This window comes from Mobula birostris, chromosome 8 (assembly GCF_030028105.1).
Source record: "Mobula birostris isolate sMobBir1 chromosome 8, sMobBir1.hap1, whole genome shotgun sequence".
NCBI lineage: Eukaryota > Metazoa > Chordata > Chondrichthyes > Myliobatiformes > Myliobatidae > Mobula > Mobula birostris.
This window is the reverse complement of record NC_092377.1, coordinates 91,653,390-91,672,249: the sequence shown is the minus strand read 5'-3', so window position 1 is coordinate 91,672,249 and position 18,860 is coordinate 91,653,390. Positions and strand designations below refer to the sequence as shown.

Sequence of the window (18,860 nt, the reverse complement as noted above, 5' to 3'; positions counted from 1 at the left end):
TGCTTCATAAATCTTTTGCTTTTTGTTTTTAATTCTTAATCATACTGGTTTTAGCTTTTGCAGAGTTTTCTGCTGTCACACTTGGTTGAAACAAGGACAAAGCTTAACTCTTTTCTGGCTTTCATGCCACATTCAGATGAAGGAAGCAAACCAGCTGGGAGCCACAGTTGAAATAACTATTACTTATCTTACTGGTACACAAAACCACAAGTACAAAGGTAAAACTAAACCAGGAAATAATTTACACCTACCATATGTGGGGCACTGATTGTAGCCTGGAAACCTGCAATACAAAAAAAAACAAATGATATACACCGACAAGTGCTGCTCAAATACCAACCTGCAGACAAACTGCTGCAATTTACAAAGTCCAAGGCTTTAAAATGCATAAAATCAGTGTAAGAAACAGAAATAGTCCACTCTTCCCCTTGAGATAGTTCTGCCATTCCGCTGGATGATTAACAATCTCATCTACCATTTCTTTAAGAATATAGTTAACATCTCTTGAGAAATCTCTCCATCTCAATACTAAAAGCATTTATAATTTGTTCTAAGTTTATTTTTCAACCAGATGACAAATGAAGAAATTGCATACCCACAGTACTAACTTCAACTCTTTGCGGGTGTTAGTGGTGGAAGATTGGAACAAGGGGACATAATCCTTTGCCAAATCACATGCCTAGTCCTTCATTTGTGTTCTTCAACAAACTGACGAGATTTCTTTTCTTGTACAAAGTTTCACCATTAACTTCTTTCCCCAAAGACTTGGGAGGGCAAGGATTAAAAATCAAGTGACCAATGTAAGTGCAGGCTTGAAAGACTATGAGCAAGTGAGTTAGAATGCTGATAGGGCATGCATAACACAGAATCAGAAAGATGTTGGAAAGTGGTCCATAGATATACTTCAGATTTAGTTGGCAGTAGAGGAAGAAGTTGTATTTTGATTACCTGGTCGAAAATTCAAGCCCGACTGTGAAAGCAATCCCATCCCACAAAAAAACAGTGCTACAGAAGCACTAACTGAAACTCAAAAGACCTTATCTATAAGAGGGGAAGAACACACCAAGATGGGTACAGATTGGAATAACAAGAAATATTGGCCCAGGACAGAGGGATCTGGCAAGCTATAGTTGGCAGCCTAGGCTTAGAAGGGGTAAGTAAGCCTGGTCAAAAATAAGGAGACGAAGAGGAATGGAAAGACTATACAGTGAAGGGCAATCAGTGAAAAAGGACAAAATATAGTTCTAAGATATTGCAATAAGGATTTGAACCTAAAACTGCAAATATGGGACAGAAATCTGAGGACAATTCTGCCAGGTGCACATACACATGAATCACTGCATGTGTATTATAAACATTACATGCAAACATGTCAAGGGCAAGAGCTTTATTTCAGTAATTCCATCAGAAAATGTGGCCTGAATCTTGCAGTAACAAGGTGGTGAATAAAATGGTCATTCTAGATTATTACTGTTAAACTAATGGCATTAAGATCACCAAACACATTCTAATATGGATCATTTATACTTACCAGAAATGATTCAAGGACAAGAGTTAATTGCCCAGCATTTGCGTAGGCAAGTCATGCAAAGCTGCTGCACCAGAGAGTACTTGCCTCAAAGCTGGAGAAAACCTTACTGAAAATAATGGCTGCTAATGATCCACGTACCAGTTTGGAAGTAACGTGTTCCAAGACTTTGAAAAAGAACTTTTTAAACAGATAATAAACTGGGAAGTTTAATTTTGGGAGACTTCAACTTAGTTTCTAAAACAATTAAATATAAAGTACTTCAGTGAAAGTCTGATCTTATTGCCCTTTTCTGATTTTGTGGGTTGGTCAAATCTCAAATATCCCACCTAGACTCATTCTTACACCTAAACAATTTCACAGCAGCAAGTGAAGCTGTGGAATGTACACACCGTGAGGGACTCTGAAGGAACGAGTAGCTTCTAAAAAGATAACATCTCACTGGTAACTGCAGATAATGGGCAATTTATTTACTAATATCACTCTATAATTGGCTAAAATGAATTAGAAATTAATAGAATTCAATTTATCAGCACAGGATAACAACTGTGAAAAGGCAGACGGCTCATTAACTGCACTTCATTTCCATAAACCAAGCTTTAATAAACAAACTTTGAGAAAAGCATCTCCTATATCACCCACACTCAACTCTGAAGGTAAGTGTTGCACGTTATAAATATTTCACACATACAAACCAATATTTTGAAGTAATTCAATGGACACACCTGTCTAATACTTTAGGAAAACAGAATATTAGCTGCAATGAAAATTTCTATACAATTAGAGATAAATAATTTGGGCAGAAACATCTCATCCTATCAAATATTATGCTTCACAAACAGTTTAATATGGTTTTAATTTTGCATACAACAGGACCAGATTGTTAAAAATCAAGCTTACCATTTCTGAAGTACAAGTAGCAAGTGTTCCATGGAATACAGTGTATCACAGAGTTATACAGCATGGAAAAAGGCCTTCAGCCCAACTTGTCCATGCCAACCCATTTGCCTTCAGGTAGCCCATATCCCTCTGAACTTTTCCTGTCCATATACCTGTGTAAATACCTTTTTAATGTCTTATTTGTCAATATCAGTGAAGTCCAACTCAATGGGTGGGGGAAGTTGAAATCACATAACTACAATCTCCTACATATTTGCTCTTCGATTGCCCATGAGCTACTGGGAAGCCTATAATACAACCTCAGCAAAGTGATCATTCTCTTGTTTCTGAGTTCACCCATTCAGCCTCACTAGGTGATCCCCCAGTATCCTTCCCAAGCATTGCAATGATGTTGTCCAAAATCAAAAACACCTTCCAACATCTATCATGCCTATAACATTTGTAAACCCAGAACACACAGCTGTCAGTCCTGCTACAGTTACAATATCCCAGTCCTCTGCCTTACCAATCAGCCTCTTGCATTAGGAAAAAAAAACTACTGTACCTTTATTTTATCAGTCCTTCCCTCACCCCCTGTCTAACACCACCTGTGAGATTCAAATAAAGTCAAATAGGATGCAAACACACCACTTAGTAAAAATCCTAAACAAATTTTGCCATTTATTTGCTGAGTCATTCCTTGGAGAGACTGCTTAGTGTTTAGTTTCACAAGGCAGACTTCAGAAAGGACTGCAGTGAGTGAATTCAGAGCTGAAACAATAATGGGCATTTATAAGCACAAGAGATTCTGCAAATGATAATTGCAATGTCATTTTTAATGAGAGTGTGTTGGGACAGAAAGGAAAATAGGTTTGTGATTAAATATTCTCATGTAAGATAATAGGGTTTATTTTTAACTAGTTAACACTTATTTTCTAGATTCAGGAATACAAGTGAAGAGTGATAGGTGGGAGGCACTAGAGCCAAATCAAAAATGCGCACAAGGGGGTTGTTTATTATTCATGGAAGAGAAAAAGTCCTTTTTAAATCCTTACCTATAGACTGTGGGGAATCTGTGTAGGGGTTACTCTTTACATAGTGGCAGCGGTCTGTGGCTAACATTACTTGATAAACCCGCTCTGTCTTGATAATTCCATTTTCTGTAAAAAAAAAAAGAGAAGATTAATATGATCAATTGTTTCACACCCCAAAATAGAGTAACAGCACAGTCAGTATCAGGTTCAATTTCAAGAATACAAAGGGCCTGGAATTATTGTTTGATTTAAATAATATACATGTTGACCACCGATTTTCTGGACACTGATGGTTCAGCATCATTTTTAATTTGGATGAAATTACGAGGCCAAGTATCACTTACTTTTCATGAAACATCTGTTAGATGACGTGAATGCTGGCAATTCTGTACAGACATTTATTAAAGAATTTAACATGAAAGACATTCTTTAGTTCATTGCTCGAGGGTGGGAGAAGGTAGAACACTAAAGAATGGCGTACAAGTCGCTTTGATGTTTTATATTGAGCCTGAAGAAAAGCTTGATGATGATTTTGCAGGATTTTGTGTACCAAAGGAGAAAGTAGTTTTCATGATGTGCTAGAGTATGCAAAAAAGTGTTGCAGGACCTGCTTTCAAAGATAGAGCAAGTAGCCTTAAGGGAAGAAAGTCTATGTGAGTGGATGATTGTTGACAATGAAACAAACACATGTTGTGCATCACTTTATAGACTCAGAAATTATAGACCGTGTTCTGAATGCTAATGAAAACACTGCAAGTGATGAAGATGGTAGCGATGATGAAATGGATGAAAATGGAAGATTCACTATCGACAAGTTAATTGAGTTGTTGGGTGACTTAATCAAAGGGTTAGAGAAACGTACCTTCATGACAGAACAATAACTAATGAATTTTTATTTGATGCACGAAAAATTACACAAGGAGTGATCAAAACACGAAGCAACTTCGCCTAGATGAAATGTTTAAAAAGATAACCGAAAAACATTCTTTGCAAACACAGTAAATAATAAATTTATTTTTTAATTAATAATCCATTTTAAGCTTCCACAGTCCATTTTTGCCATTATTATTGCATGACCTCTTTCAATCCAGAAAAAATGTAATCCAGCAAGGCTCAGGAACAGAGGGTGCCAGGAAATCAGTGCTCAACCAGTACTACCAAATTGGCTCTTGCTACCTTCATACCCACAGTATTGCTTTGCTAGTTGTGTCTATTTGACTTGGATGGTCTCCTGTCAATCACCTAGTCAAAATGAACTCAAGGAACTTGACATTTGACAGCAGCTTAATTTGGCAAACATCTTATTTACAACTTCACAATTTGGAACCAAAAGCCCCTGGGGACTTAACTACTCTAATTTGCCTCAAGACAGCTTTTTTAATTGTTTTTTTTTTAACAGAAGGGGAGGTACTTGCTGTCTGAGGGAAATGAGAGTTAATCGTTTAGCCAAAGCAGTGGAACAAAACTAGGTGTCTGATTGGGCAGAAATAGGGAACTGTGGTAGGGTGAATGCAATGAGAGATGGAGTCAGTCAGTACAAGCAAAGGGACATTCTGGAGCAGTTGGTGTCAGCAGTCCTGAGAGGGAGAGCTCCACAAAACCACCAGATGAGGAGAAGGATTAAACGGAACTGATGAGGTCAGGGAGGGGCAGCAGGAGTGGTGAATCAAGTTCAATTATCATTCAACCATACATGAATACAGCCAAAGGAAACGACGTTACTCCAGGGCCAATGTGCTAAACAATACCAACCATCATACACAGCACAAGGCACATACAGAACAACAGCAAAACAGTCACACACATAAAATTCCAAGTCCCTGAATGTTACAGCAGTCTGCAGTTGAACACAATACAGCACCAGCTCCAGTACTGATGCCACGCCACACTGCCTCTGGCAATGACTGATGGATTCCCATCCACAAGCGACACCATGGCTTGAGACTCAGTCCTTGCTACGACTGAGGCCATGCAGTTCCCCCACCATTTGCCAATAAACCAAAGAATTGGACTTCTTTCGTTCCACACCAGAAATGCCCAACAGGGTCTTGTGATCACAAGAAAAGCAACTAAGACTATCACTTGCTGTTAGGCTGCACACCTTCTTCATGCACCTCTGTCACAGGTGGCATTATAGTCCACACCAAGTCCAGCTCCTTCAGTTTCTCCAAAACAAAGACCGACTCGCTGATAGGGTAGACCTGCAGTACTTTATGTTCTTAATATCCAGCTAGCTCTTGAAATCATAAAAAAATGTTTAAGAAGATGGGAATAACTTTATCAGGTGGCTGGAAGGGAGCAGTTATGATTTTAATAGACAGCGAGTCAGGTAGGGTGGTGAGGGAAAGTTGGTGAGTTGGGGACTTCTGCAAGGAGGAAACATGGTGAATCAGGTTGGGTAAAGGAAATGAATATGATGACAATCATGAATGTTATCAGCAAGTGTGCCCATCTGATATGGATGGTAGGGTGGGATTTACAGTGATTCCTGTTGGAAAAGTGGGAGTCTATGAGAAACAAGTGTGTTGTGAATTTTAAGAGATGCACAACCACAAGTGAATCAGCCATTGGTACTGATACCAAAGAATATATTTTCAGATATGGGAGTGTAAAATTAATATAAATGGGCGCTCAATGACTTGCCCTGACCAAGTGGCTGAAGGGCTGTTCTGTGCTACATCTCTACCATTTATGAACAAATGCAGGGTTCTACCCAAGAAATGGGATCAAGAGAAGATCACCTGACCCTTTGAGCCTGCTCTGCTTTCCCTCAACATTTCCCTGCACTGATCTCAATAATCCTCAATACACTTAAAATCCAGAAATCCTTTGTAGAGAATTTTAAAGATTCATCGTCCTTGGCATGAAGAAAGTACTCCTTGTCTCATAAATGGTCTTCATGTTCAGAGAATATGACCCCTGCTTTTAGATTCTAGCCAGAGGATACAGCATCCCTACTATATGACCCACAAGAAATTAAGTTTTAATGAGACCTCCTATTCTTCTAAACTCCAGTGAACACTAGTCCACTCAATCTCTTTTGATAAGCCATTCCTGGTATCAGTCTAGTGAATCTTTTCTGCACTCTCTCAAATAATGAGAATATTTACCCAAAACAAGAACCACCAGATTATTATATAATATTCCACAAAGCTATTTGTACTCCAACAACAAACCATTCACATTTCTAACTTTGCTGCACCTGCCTGCTGGCTTTCAGTGACTTGTTTGCAACTATACAAGATCACTTCAAAGTTACTCAAATTTCCATATTTAAAAGCATAACCTTACTTTTTGGGTTTGTGCACCAAACTGGAAAAGAAAACATTTTCCCCACATTCGATTTCACCTACAATGAGGTTGCAGTCATTCACCTTGTCATTATCCCCTTTGAAAGCCTCATTACATCACAATCTCACCCAATTCTGCAACATCAGCAATTTTAAGACTATGAGACCATAAAACTCAGGAACAGATTTAGGCCCTTTGAGTCTGCTCTACCATTCCATCATGGATGATTTATTACCCACTCAACACTATTCTCCTGCCTTCTCCCCATAATCTTTGACACCCTTACTAATGAAGAACCTATCAACCTCTGTTTTAAACATACCCAATGACTTGACGACCTCTGACTAAAGATATTCCTCACGTCTGTTCTAAAGAGACATCCCTCTATTTCGGGGCTGTGCCTTCTGATCCTACCACCACTATAGGAAACATCCTCTCGACATCTCGGCATTAGATTTTAGGAATTGATTCTAAATTGATTTCTCAGCAAAATCAATATTGATGAACATCTGGGGCTCAAACAGCAATCACTGTTGTAAACCACTAATTATACCCAGCCCATTCAAGAAAGAGCCCTTTTTCTGCTCTTTGCTTTCCATCTGCTAACCAATTCTAAGTTCAAATTAATGCATCGCCTCAATTCTGTACTCAAAGGTTTTTGGCCACCTTTTATAAGGATCTAATCAACAGCTTCCTGAAGATCCAAATGCAGTAAAGTAATAATGCAGTGGCCTCAGACATGGATACAGCTGGAATGAGATTTTTCATAATACTGAATGTTATTCCTGTCAACGCAGCACCACTTTCATTAAAAACAAGATCTTACACAGTTAAATAATCAACTATACCATGCATCCAGCAAGTTTTTAAAAGGAGCACAGGAAACCATCTCTGATAACTTTTAAGGGAGCACAGGAAATTGAACCAGTTGAATCATATGCCAAACCACCAGAATAACCAGATAGAATTATACATGTCCACTAGTTCCTCCTTAGGCATTCTAACAGCCACAGACATGTTTAAAGCATTCCTGCAGGAAGCATTACTTTTCTCACAAAGTCAGCTTGAGCCTTAACCCCCAATATGCAAGTGCAGAGATATTCCAGTTTTATATCAAGCTCTGCAGAATAAGGGAGCCCAGTTAAAAAAATATTTATCACAAGATAAAATATACCATAACTTGCTTTACTAGAATGAATACTCTGAGTATTCAAAGCAACAAGTGATGCTCTGGTTAATAATTTTAGAAGCTCCGAAAATAGAGTAGTTGTAACTGAGGACCTCCAATGCAATATGATACTTAAATACTATGGCCTAAATAGGGAACTTGTACAACACTTGCCTCCTCAGTTGTGCAGAAACATGCCGAGTTAAAGAACAGATGTACATTAAGCATTTCCAAAAGTTAACTAAATCTCATCTATAAATGAACAGAAGTAGTGAAATATCAATACTGATACAAATTTTGCATGGCAATAAAAAAAAAGAAATGCTGGTTAAAATCTTAAATAATATTGCATTACTATGGTGTCAGAGTAGCATAGTGATTAGCACCGCTACCATAGCTTTCCAGAGTCAGAAAGAGCAGAGGCTTATATCTTGTTTAACAGCCTCATATATGGGAGTTTGTCAAAGGCCTTCTGAAAATCCAAGTAAACGATGTCCACTGGCTGTTATCCTCAAAGAATTCCAACAGATTTGTCAGAAAAGATTTTCCTTCGAGGAAACAATACTGGCTTCAGTCATTTTATCAAGTGCCTCCAAATACTCTGAAACCTCATCCTCAATAATGGACTCCAACATCTTATAAATCAATGAAGTCAGGCTAACTGATCTACAATGGCATGCAAAAGTTTGGGCACCCCTGGTCAAAATTTCTGTTACTGTGAATAGCTAAGCGAGTAAAAGATGACCCGATTTCCAAAAGGCATAAAGTTAAAGATGACACATTTCTTTAATATTTTAAGCAAGACTACTTTTTTTCCTTCCATCTTTTACACTTTCAAAATAACAGAAAAGGTAAAGGGCTCAAAGCAAAAGTTTGGGCACCCTGCATGGTCAGTATTTAGTAACACCCCCTTTGGCAAGTATCACAGCTTGTAAACCCTTTCTGTAGCCAGCTAAGAGTCTTTCAATTCTTGTTTGGGGGATTTTCACCCATTCTTCCTTGCCATTCTAGTTCTGTGAGATTCTTGGCCATCTTGCATGCACTGCTCTTTTGAGGTCTATCCACAGATTTTCGATGATGTTTAGGGCGGGGGACTGTGAGGCCCATGGCAAAACCTTCAGCTTGCCCCTCTTGAGGTAGTCCACTGTGGATTTTGAGGTGTGCTTAGGATCATTATCCTGTTGTAGAAACCATCCTCTTTTCATCTTCAGCTTTTTTACAGATGGTGTGATGTTTGCTTCCAGAATTTGCTGTTATTTAATTGAATTCATTCTTCCCTCTACCAGTAAAATGTTCCCCGTGCCACTGACTACAACACAAGCCCAAAGCATGATCGATCCACCCCCATGCTTAACACTTGGAGAGGTGTTCTTTTCATGAAATTCTGCACCCTTTCTTCTCCAAACATGACTTTGCTCATTGCGGCCAAAAAGTTCTATTTTAACTTCATCAGTCCACAGGACTTGTTTCCAAAATGCATCAGGCTTGTTTAGATGTTCCTTTGCAAACATCTGACGCAGAATTTTGTGATGAGGATGCAGGAAAGGTTTTTTTTCTGATGACTTTCATGAAGGTCATATTTGTGCAGGTATCGCTGCACAGTAGAACAGTGCACCACCACTCCACAGTCTGCTAAATCTTCCTGAAGGTCTTTTGCAGTCAAACGGGGGTTTTGATTTGCCTTTCTAGCAATCCTACCAACAATTCTCTTGGAAAGTTGTCTTGGTTTTCCAGACCTCAACTTGACCTCCACCGTTCCTGTTAACTGCCATTTCTTAATTACATTATGAACCGAGGAAATGGCTACCTGAAAATGCTTTGCTATCTTCTTATAGCCTTCTCCTGCTTTGTGGGCATCATTTATTTTAATTTTCAGAGTGCTAGGCAGCTACTTAGAGGAGCTCATGGCTGCTGATTATTGGGACAAGGTTTGAGGAGTCAGGGGATTTATAAAGCTTTGAAATTTGCATCACCTGGCCTTTCCTAACAATGATTGTGAACAAGCCATGGCCCTAACAAGCTAATTAAGGTCTGAGACCTTGGTAAAAGTTATCTGAGAGCTTAAATCTCTTGGGGTGCCCAAACTTTTGCATGGTGTTCCTTTCCTTTTTTTCCCCCACTCTAAGATTGTACAAAACAAAAATAATACACTAATCTTGCTTAAAATGTTGAAAAGAAGGTTTCATCTTTAACTTTATGACTTTTGGAGATCCGTTTATCTTCTACTTAACTATTCAAAGTTTCAGAAATTTTGACCAGGGGTGTCCAAACTTTTGCATACCATTGTATAATTTCCTATATTTTGCCTTCCTCTTTTCTTAAACAGTGGAGTGACATTTATGATTTTCCACTCCTCCAGAACCAATCCAGAATCCAGTGAATCTTAAAAGATCACTATTATTGCCTCCACAGTCTCAGCGACCTCTTTCAGAACCCAGGAGTGCGGGTTCAGATTTGGTCTGAGTGACTTAACTACCTTCAGACGTTTCAGCTTCTCCTTAGGAATTGCAACTACACTCACTTCTGCCCCTGACATACTTGAATTTCTAACATGCTGCTGGTGTCTTCCAGTAAAGACCAACACTAAATACTTGGGTTCAAACACCATTTCTTTCTTCCCCATTACTACCTTTCCAGCAGTCTTATGTCCATCTCTCTTACTCTATATATCTGAAAAAACATCTGGTAGCCTCTTTAATATTACTGACTAGCTTACCTTCATATTCACCTTTTCTCTCCTTATGGTTTTTTTTGTTGCCTCCTGTTGAGTTTTTAAAACTTCCCACTAAATTTTGCTACATTTTGCTTTCATGCTGTCTTCGATTTTACTTTCCTTGTCAGCCACGGTTGCCTCATATACCCCTTGGAGTGCTTCTTTTTCATTCAGATGAATCAATACTGAGTCTTCTGAATTAATCCCAGAAACTTCAGCCATTGGTGGTGTACCATCATCCCTGGTAGTGTCCCCTTCCATTTGATTCCGGACAGCTCCTCTTTCATGCTATGTAGTTCCGTTTACTCAAACTGTACATTACCAAAACATCCAATGATAGCTTCTCCCTCTCAAACTGCAGGGTGAATTCTATCATAATATAATCACTAAGGGTTCCTTTACCTTAAGCTCTCTCATCAAATATGGTTCATTACACAACACCCAATGCAGAACTGTCTTTTTCCTAGTGGGCTCAACCTCAAGCTGCTCTAAAAACATCTGAGGCATTCTACTGGCTGAGTCTTAGGGTTTCACAATGCCCTCAATCACCTCGGACCTGGAGTGGAAACAAGTCATCCTCAATACCAAGCACCAAATATGTACAGCTGGCACTGTACACAGTTCCAACATTCTCTCTTTCTCAAATGCTATAACTCAGCTAATAAAGGAAAGTATTCTTGCTTAAAGCAATACATTACAAAGAGCTTTAAAGCTTTTTACATAGTCGGGTATTGTTTACAATGTACACCAGCTGCATTTGGATGTGGGTCTTAAGCTGATGGATGGCAATGTGAACAACTGGGATGTAGCTGCTCAAGATCATAGTCGTCAGGAGCTCAGCTCTGCACAGGCATCCAAGACTAGGTGAATGGTGTGTGAGAGACACAAAACTCCTGTCTGCTTCATGCATTTTCTACATGTGCCTCAAACATTCTTAAGAAGCACATTGCTGTTCCATGTAAAGAAACTTTATACTTTACTGTTGCCAAACGATTAGTACTAGAATGTACAATCATCACAGCGATATTTGAATCTGCACTTCACACTCCCTGATTACAAATATTAAATATTAAAAATAGTTAGAATTAGTAAATATTAAAAATTTAAATTATAAATCATAAATAGAAAATAGAAAACCTGTTCCACTTGCGCACCACCGATGTAAATTGGGTCGTGCGGTCCACTACTCCTTCTGAAGTCAACAACCAATTCCTTCGTCTTGCTGACTGTTAACATTTTCCAATGACTTCTTTAACTTCCTCACCAAATTGTATGGCAACAATAAAATAATACAGTACTTACAGGGGGAAAATATAATGCAATTTGAAACACTGTTACTCTGAAACTTAAAGCAAGTGTGTTTACTCTTTCTCAGTTCTGACCATGAAACGTTAATTTTGTTCTTTAACCACATAACAATTACAGCACGGAAACAGGCCATCTCGGCCCTTCTAGTCCATGCCAAACTCTTACCCTCACCTAGTCCCACCGACCTGCACTCAGCCCATAACCCTCCATTCCTTTCCAGTCCATATAGCTGTCCAATTCAACTTTAAACGACAACATCGAACCTGCCTCAACCACTTCTGCTGGAAGTTCACTCCACACAGCTACCACTCTGAGTAAAGAAATTCCCCTTCATGTTACCCCTAAACTTTTGCCCTTTAACTCTCAACTCATGTCCTCTTGTTTGAATCTCCCCCACTCTCAATGGAAAAAGCCTATCCACGTCAACTCTATCTATCCCCCTCATAATTTTAAATACCTCTATCAAGTCCCCCCCTCAACCTTCTTCGTTCCAAAGAATAAAGACCCAACTTGTTCAACCTTTCTCTGTAACTTAGGTGATAAAACCCAGGTAACATTCTAGTAAATCTTCTCTGTACTCTAATTTGTTGAAATCTTTCCTATAATTCGGTGACCAAAACTGTACACAATACTCCAAATTTGGCCTCACCAATGCCTTGTACAATTTCAACATTACATCCCAACTCCTATACTTAATACTCTGATTTATAAAGGCCAGCATACCAATAGCTTTCTTCACCACCCTATCCACATGAGATTCCACCCTCAGGGAACTATGCACCATTATTCCTAGATCCCTCTGTTCTACTGCATTCTTCAATGCCCTACCATTTACTATGTATGTCCTATTTTGATTAGTCCGACCAAAATGTAGCACCTCACATTTATCAGCATTAAACTCCATCTGCCATCTTTCAGCCCACTCTTCTAACTGGCCTAAATCTCTCTACAAGCTTTGAAAACCTACTTCACTATCCACAACTCCATCTATCTTAGTATCATCTGCATACTTACTAATCCAATTTACCACCCCATCATCCAGATCATTAATATATATGACAAATAATATTGGACCCAATACAGATCCCTGAGGCACACCATTAGTCACCAGCCTCCAATCTGACAAACAGTTATCCACCACCGTTCTCTGGCGTCTCCCATCCGGCCACTGCTGAATCCATTTTACTACTTCAATATTAATACCTAACGATTGAACATTCCTAACCAACCTTCCATGTGGGACCTTGTCAAAGGCCTTACTGAAGTTCATATCAATAACTTCCACCACTGTACACTCAACTTTCCTAGTAACCTCTTCAAAAAAATTCAGTGAGATTTGTCAAACATGCACTTCCACGTACAAATCCACGTTGACTGTTCTTAATCAGACCCTGTCTATCCCGATAATTAGATTATGGAGACACGCAGTCCTCTTTTATTGTCATTTAGTAATGCATGCATTAAGAAATGATACAATATTTCCTCCGGTGTGCTATCACAAAACACACGACAGACCAAGACTGAAAAAACTAACAAAACCACATAATTATAACATATAGTTACAACAGTGTAACAATACCATAACTTGATGAAGAGCAGTCCATGGCACAGTAAAAAGTTCAAAGTCTCTCAAATGTCCCACATCTCACGCTGACGGGAGAAGGAAGAAAAACTCTCCCTGCCATGCCCGACCACAGTCCGACTCTGATTCGTCTGAGAACTTCGAGCCTCCCAATCAGCTCTCCAACACCAAGTACCGAGCACCATCTCTATCCGAATGATTCGACCTCAATCTCGATCGCCAACAGCAGGCAAAACCGGGGATTTTGAGGCCTTCCCTCTGGAAGATTCTCGATCACGCAGTAACAACAGCAGCGAACCTGCGTTTCACAAATTTCTCCAGATGTTCCTCTGTGCTTTCACGTCTGTCTCCATCAAATCAGAATTGTCCACGGCCCCTATTTAACGGATACGATATCATTTTCACCGGAGGGCTGCATGAGCGCTGCTATCTTTTCCTCCCGTCTCTAAGAATACTTTCCATCAATTTACCCACCACTAACGTCAAACTCACAGGCCGATAATTGCTAGGTTTAGTCTTAGAGCCCTTTTTAAACAATGGAACAACATGAGCAATACGCCAATCCTCCGGCACCATCTCCGTTTCTAATGACACTTGAAATATTTCTGTCAGAGCCCTTGCTATTTCCATACTAACTTCCCTCAAGGTCCTAGGGAATATCCTGTCAGGACCCGGAGACTTATCCACTTTTATATTCCTTAAAAGCGCCAGTACTTCCTCTTCTTTAATCATCATAGTTTCCATAACTTCCCTACCTGTTTCCCTTATCTTACACAATTCAATATCCTTCCCCTTAGTGAATACCGAAGAAAAATTATTCCGGATCTCCCCCATCTCTTTTGGCTCCACACATAGCTGTCCACTCTGATTTTCTAAGGGACCAATTTTATCCCTCACTATCCTTTATTTATTTTCACCTTACTTGCCAAAGCAACCTCATATCTTCTTTTAGCTTTTCTAATTTCTTTCTTAAGATTCTTTTTACATTCTTTATATTCCTCGAGCTCCTCATTTACACTTCCCCCAGCTGCTGACTGTTTCCAGCATTTTGAATTATTACTCTATGTGTCTGCTTGTGGGAAATGCATACGTCTAAAAAATGAACATTACTGTGAGCAAAATTCTTCAAATATTTAGGTCCATTATGCCAAAACTCTTCCCTTACAATTTGCCCAAAAGGGACCTGGATAAACACAGCATCGAGCTTCCACATCAAATTAAAAGCATTTTATTTAAAGCAGTAAAACAGATGCAGGATCAGAAACTGATATCTTATACTTAGAATAGGAAATAAACATTAGATCTGCGTCATCGTCTACTGCAAACATACATAACTCATAACTTAAATGATGTACTAACTAAATGGCAGCAAACACAAAAGCAAATTTTATCCAGAGAAGTGACAACCATAGATTTCAGTTTTTAGATTGGATTGCAACATACAACTTGCACTTAAAGCAAAAACTTAAAACAGATGTGTGAGAGAAAATACATTTCCACCAAGAAATGCTGTTTCACCCTATTTCCATGGGGAAAAAATGTGTGCCAGGACAAACGATATACAGCAGTGAACCTGACAAGACCATAAAACAAAGGAGCAGAATGAGGCCTTTAGGTCCATTGGGTCTACGCTGCTGTCCGATCATGGCTGATTTATTATCCCTCTCAACCATTAAACGAGAATGAAAGAAGCTCGACTCAAATTCCCAAATCTCAGTCTATCGTCATCCACTTAGGTCAGAAGTACTCTCAACTTGTTAGTATTAATTGGCATCAAGTGGTCCTCAAACCATATCAGTAATTTCAGGAACACGCTCCATCCCTTTGCATCCTCAAAGAACCAATTCTAGCAGACCCTGCCCATATTTCACATAACAGCCTTTGGGAACTCAGTTCATTCAACCACCCTTCATGCTGAGAGACAAGTCTCATTTCATTTGGTCAGGTCCCAAAGGCACGAGATGGTTGTGAAAAACAGGTCTGTGCTCCTTTTATTGTGCACTGCTCTCTGGCTGCACAACCACAACGGGTGTGTGCCATCCTTGACAGGCGCTACAAATGAAATTACTCAAGCCCACTTTAGGATTATCAACATACAACCACCATCACAACATTCTTCTTGATGGAAAATTCCAAACCACATTCATCTTTCACTGTTTAATCCTACTTTTTAAACTTAAGATGTGAGCCATGTAGCACTCTTGGTTAAGAGAAAGATGGCTGAACACCATGTTGAGACCAACAACCCAATTCCATACCAAACGAGAGCTACATACTGTCTTATGGAGATATTAAACCAAGATTGCCTCCTGTCATTTCAAAGAGATCTCAGACCACTATTTTGAAAAAAAAAAGCAGGGGAACTCATACCTGTAACCTGGCCCATAAATATTCCTCAATCAAACACAGATAATCAGACCTAATAATGCTAATGCAGTACTACTTGAGACAATTCATTGTACACAAGGATCCCGTGTTTCCTCCATTACGACAGTTCTGCACCAATTAAAGCCCCTTAAAACTGCCAAAGTTCAAGAAAAATAATGTCTAAATGCTCAGCTTTAAGAAAAGGTCACCACAGAACACAATGCCCTTATTACAGCTCACTGTTCCCCACAATTCATTACTTCACTTGCATTCCTCAGCTTTTGGAAATTTCTAAAAAAAAACAGTGGGGATTCTGTCACATTTTCCCACAACCCTCATTGCCAAACACCTTCCCTCTGTTGATATTCATCATTCAGATACTTCACTCGTCCGTATCAGCTGTATATTAGCTTACAATAAGGAATCACAATTTGTCAGAGAAGGCAAAGTTTGAAAATAGTCTCATCAATGAACACCAGAATGGAAGTACAAAAATAGGCTCTTCAGTTCCTTGTACCTTCAACATTCAATAACACTGGCTAATTTTATTTCTGCACCACTGTACTAAATTAATCCCATACCCCTTCATTTCCTTTATATCCCCAAATCAAGCTAAACAAACTATCGGCATATTCTCAAACATCCAGCATTATGGGCCAGAAAATCCCGAATTAGCCACATAGAGCCCTGGCTAAAGATCTGGGCACCCGAGTTCAAAAATGAATATGACAGCTGAGGAATTTATTTAAAAATTGGCTTCTTGAAATTGAAATGCAGTATTAGTAACATAACAGATACCAGTAAAGGTTCATATCTGTGCCTCGACTGCGTGGAACTGAATAGATGGCACACCACAGAATGATCCTTACCACCTGTCAGTCAACAAAACGCATTATGGTTGAGTGTTGGGCCAACACAACAGAAACCAACTGAGATTCTCGTCTCGCCTCAGTGCGCCAGGGATTGGCAGGACATCACTGCAAAATTGCAACGTCGCAGTGCCACCACGGCAACACCGAGCCTCGGCCCGACAAAGACGACGGGGTCTAAAAAGCTAACGCTTCACACCCCCTCCCCCCCCAACAGAGGTTTCCCAACCTGCCGAATGTCTCCGAAATTTGCCATGAATGTCCTGCATCTATGATTTCTGTCATCGCCCGCACTTGCAGCCGGAAGTGATGCCAGGACTGCTCCGACCGGTTGGGCTCTGACCTGCCCTACACACAGAAGGGCGCTAGCAGCTGACGCCAGTGTGCAGGCTGACCAGAGCCGGGGAAGTGGGGGCGTGCTCCGCTGTACCGTCTGTCCGACATCTGCGGGCTTTTGGACCCCCATAAGAGCAAGGATGCCCCAACACTGCCACACCCCTCTTCCACGGGCGGGGGAGGTGAACGAACACACGGAGCCCTCATGCTGCAACCGCCGCAGCCTGACGTACCCAGGGTGGGGTAAGGAAGAGGCATTACGCGGCGGCTGGGGCTGCACATCCCACCTCCCCATCTTCGCCCCGCCCGCCCGCACTCACTGCGCAGGTTGTTGACGAGCTCCGCTTGGCTGTCCCCGCCGCATTTCCAGGCCATGCTGTGACACAGAGCGCGCAGCAGGTACAAGGCCACCGTCAGCAGCACGCCTGCGCACACGGCTCTACCCACAATGCTTATCACCTCGGCCGTTGACGCCCCCTTAGCGTCACCGCCCACCTCCATGACGTCACGGAGTGGCAGGGGACCCCGCCCACTGGTCGGTTGGCGGTGGTTCCTGTGCAGCGAGCGATGAGTCCCGGCTGTTAGGCTGTCATTCCCCGCGTACTGTCTAGGTTGTCAATCCCTCCCCCAGCCCCGCCACCCCTCCTCACACCCCCGCCAACAGTCGCACAGTGGGAGGTGCCTGGAGACGTTGCGCGGAGCTGACGGGGGAAGGATAAGCCGGTTACCGGGCGGCGGCTTCTCGGGGACCACGTGGTTGGGCCTGGTGACGTGGGTGGGGGGGGAGGGTGGTGGTGCCGCCCAGCCCAGTTGCCGTGACGTGCGGCCGGTTCCGGAGCTCGTGCGCTATCCATGATGCTGCAATAAGTCCATCTCCCCTCTGCAATGCCCTATATGCCTGCGGTCGGTGGACCGGCAGTACCGACGGGGGTTCACATCCCTCTGCACCTGCAATGAATATATTCCCTGTGATATTGGGTGCCGAACTCTCATCTGAAATGCTCCAAAGGTCACCGATCTGCAAACAAGTAATAGAGTAATGTACCATCCTTCCACTGCATTGCTCAAAGGGAGTGTTGATACACGAAACGCAACATTTCGCAGCTAAGGCGCTCGAAAACTTCTACAGAAGTACCGTGGAGGGTATTCTGACAGGTTGCATCACTTTCGGGTATGTGGGGTCAGTGGTGGGTGCACAGCATCGAAAGAAGGTACAGAAAGTTGTAAAATTAGTCAGCTCCATCTTGAATACCAGCCCCCGTAGTATCTAAGACATCTTCAAGGAGCGGTGTCTTGGAAAGGGGGCGTCTTATAATTAAGGATCCCCATCACCCAGGATATGGCCTCGTCTCATTGTTACCATCGGGAAAGAGGTACAGAGGCCTGAAGGTGCACACTCACTGATTCCGGAACAGCTTCTTCCCCTCTGCCATCTATTCCTAAATGAACATTAAACCCATGAACACTACCTCACTTTTATTATTTCTGTTTCTGCACTATTTTTAATTGAGCTATTTAACATACATATGTATTTATATATACATACATTTATGAAAAATGATTTAATTATTTATTTCCCTTATATTATGTATTGCATTTACTGCTGCCGCTAAGTTAGCAAATCTTACAACATATGCCAGAGATATTAAACCTGATTCTGATTCAGATGCTGGAAAATGAAATAAAAGAGAGAAAGAACTGCATAAAGTTCGGATTGAGATCGGTCGGTGCAGTCGTACCCCATTAATACGTCGTACCTGCTGCGTAATTGCACATGGAGAGCGA

General features: G+C 40.9%; 2 protein-coding genes across 5 annotated transcripts in view; one reads left to right on the top strand and one right to left on the bottom strand.

Annotated features, from left to right (window-relative positions):
• lrp11 (low density lipoprotein receptor-related protein 11) overlaps positions 1-4,453 on the top strand; it is a 72,954-nt gene extending 68,501 nt beyond the window's left edge. Inside the window, exons 10-11 of one of the 4 annotated variants that reach the window (XR_011886876.1) lie at positions 2,062-2,184; positions 4,150-4,453. The gene's annotated coding sequence lies outside the window, so the exon portion shown is untranslated. Of the gene's footprint in view, positions 1-1,534; positions 1,760-2,061; positions 2,185-4,149 lie in introns of those variants that run through there. The other 3 variants (XR_011886875.1, XR_011886874.1, XR_011886878.1) reach the window with 3 other exon arrangements.
• The window catches only part of pcmt (protein-L-isoaspartate (D-aspartate) O-methyltransferase), a 45,616-nt gene extending 27,939 nt beyond the window's left edge, over positions 1-17,677 (bottom strand). Inside the window, exons 1-3 of the mRNA XM_072265658.1 lie at positions 17,396-17,677; positions 3,463-3,567; positions 252-283 (exon numbers count right to left, since the gene is read on the bottom strand). Coding sequence (XP_072121759.1) covers positions 252-283; positions 3,463-3,567; positions 17,396-17,576 — 318 coding nt within the window. The 5' untranslated portion in view covers positions 17,577-17,677. The remainder of the gene's footprint in view (positions 1-251; positions 284-3,462; positions 3,568-17,395) is intronic.
• Positions 17,678-18,860: the final 1,183 nt, after the last annotated feature.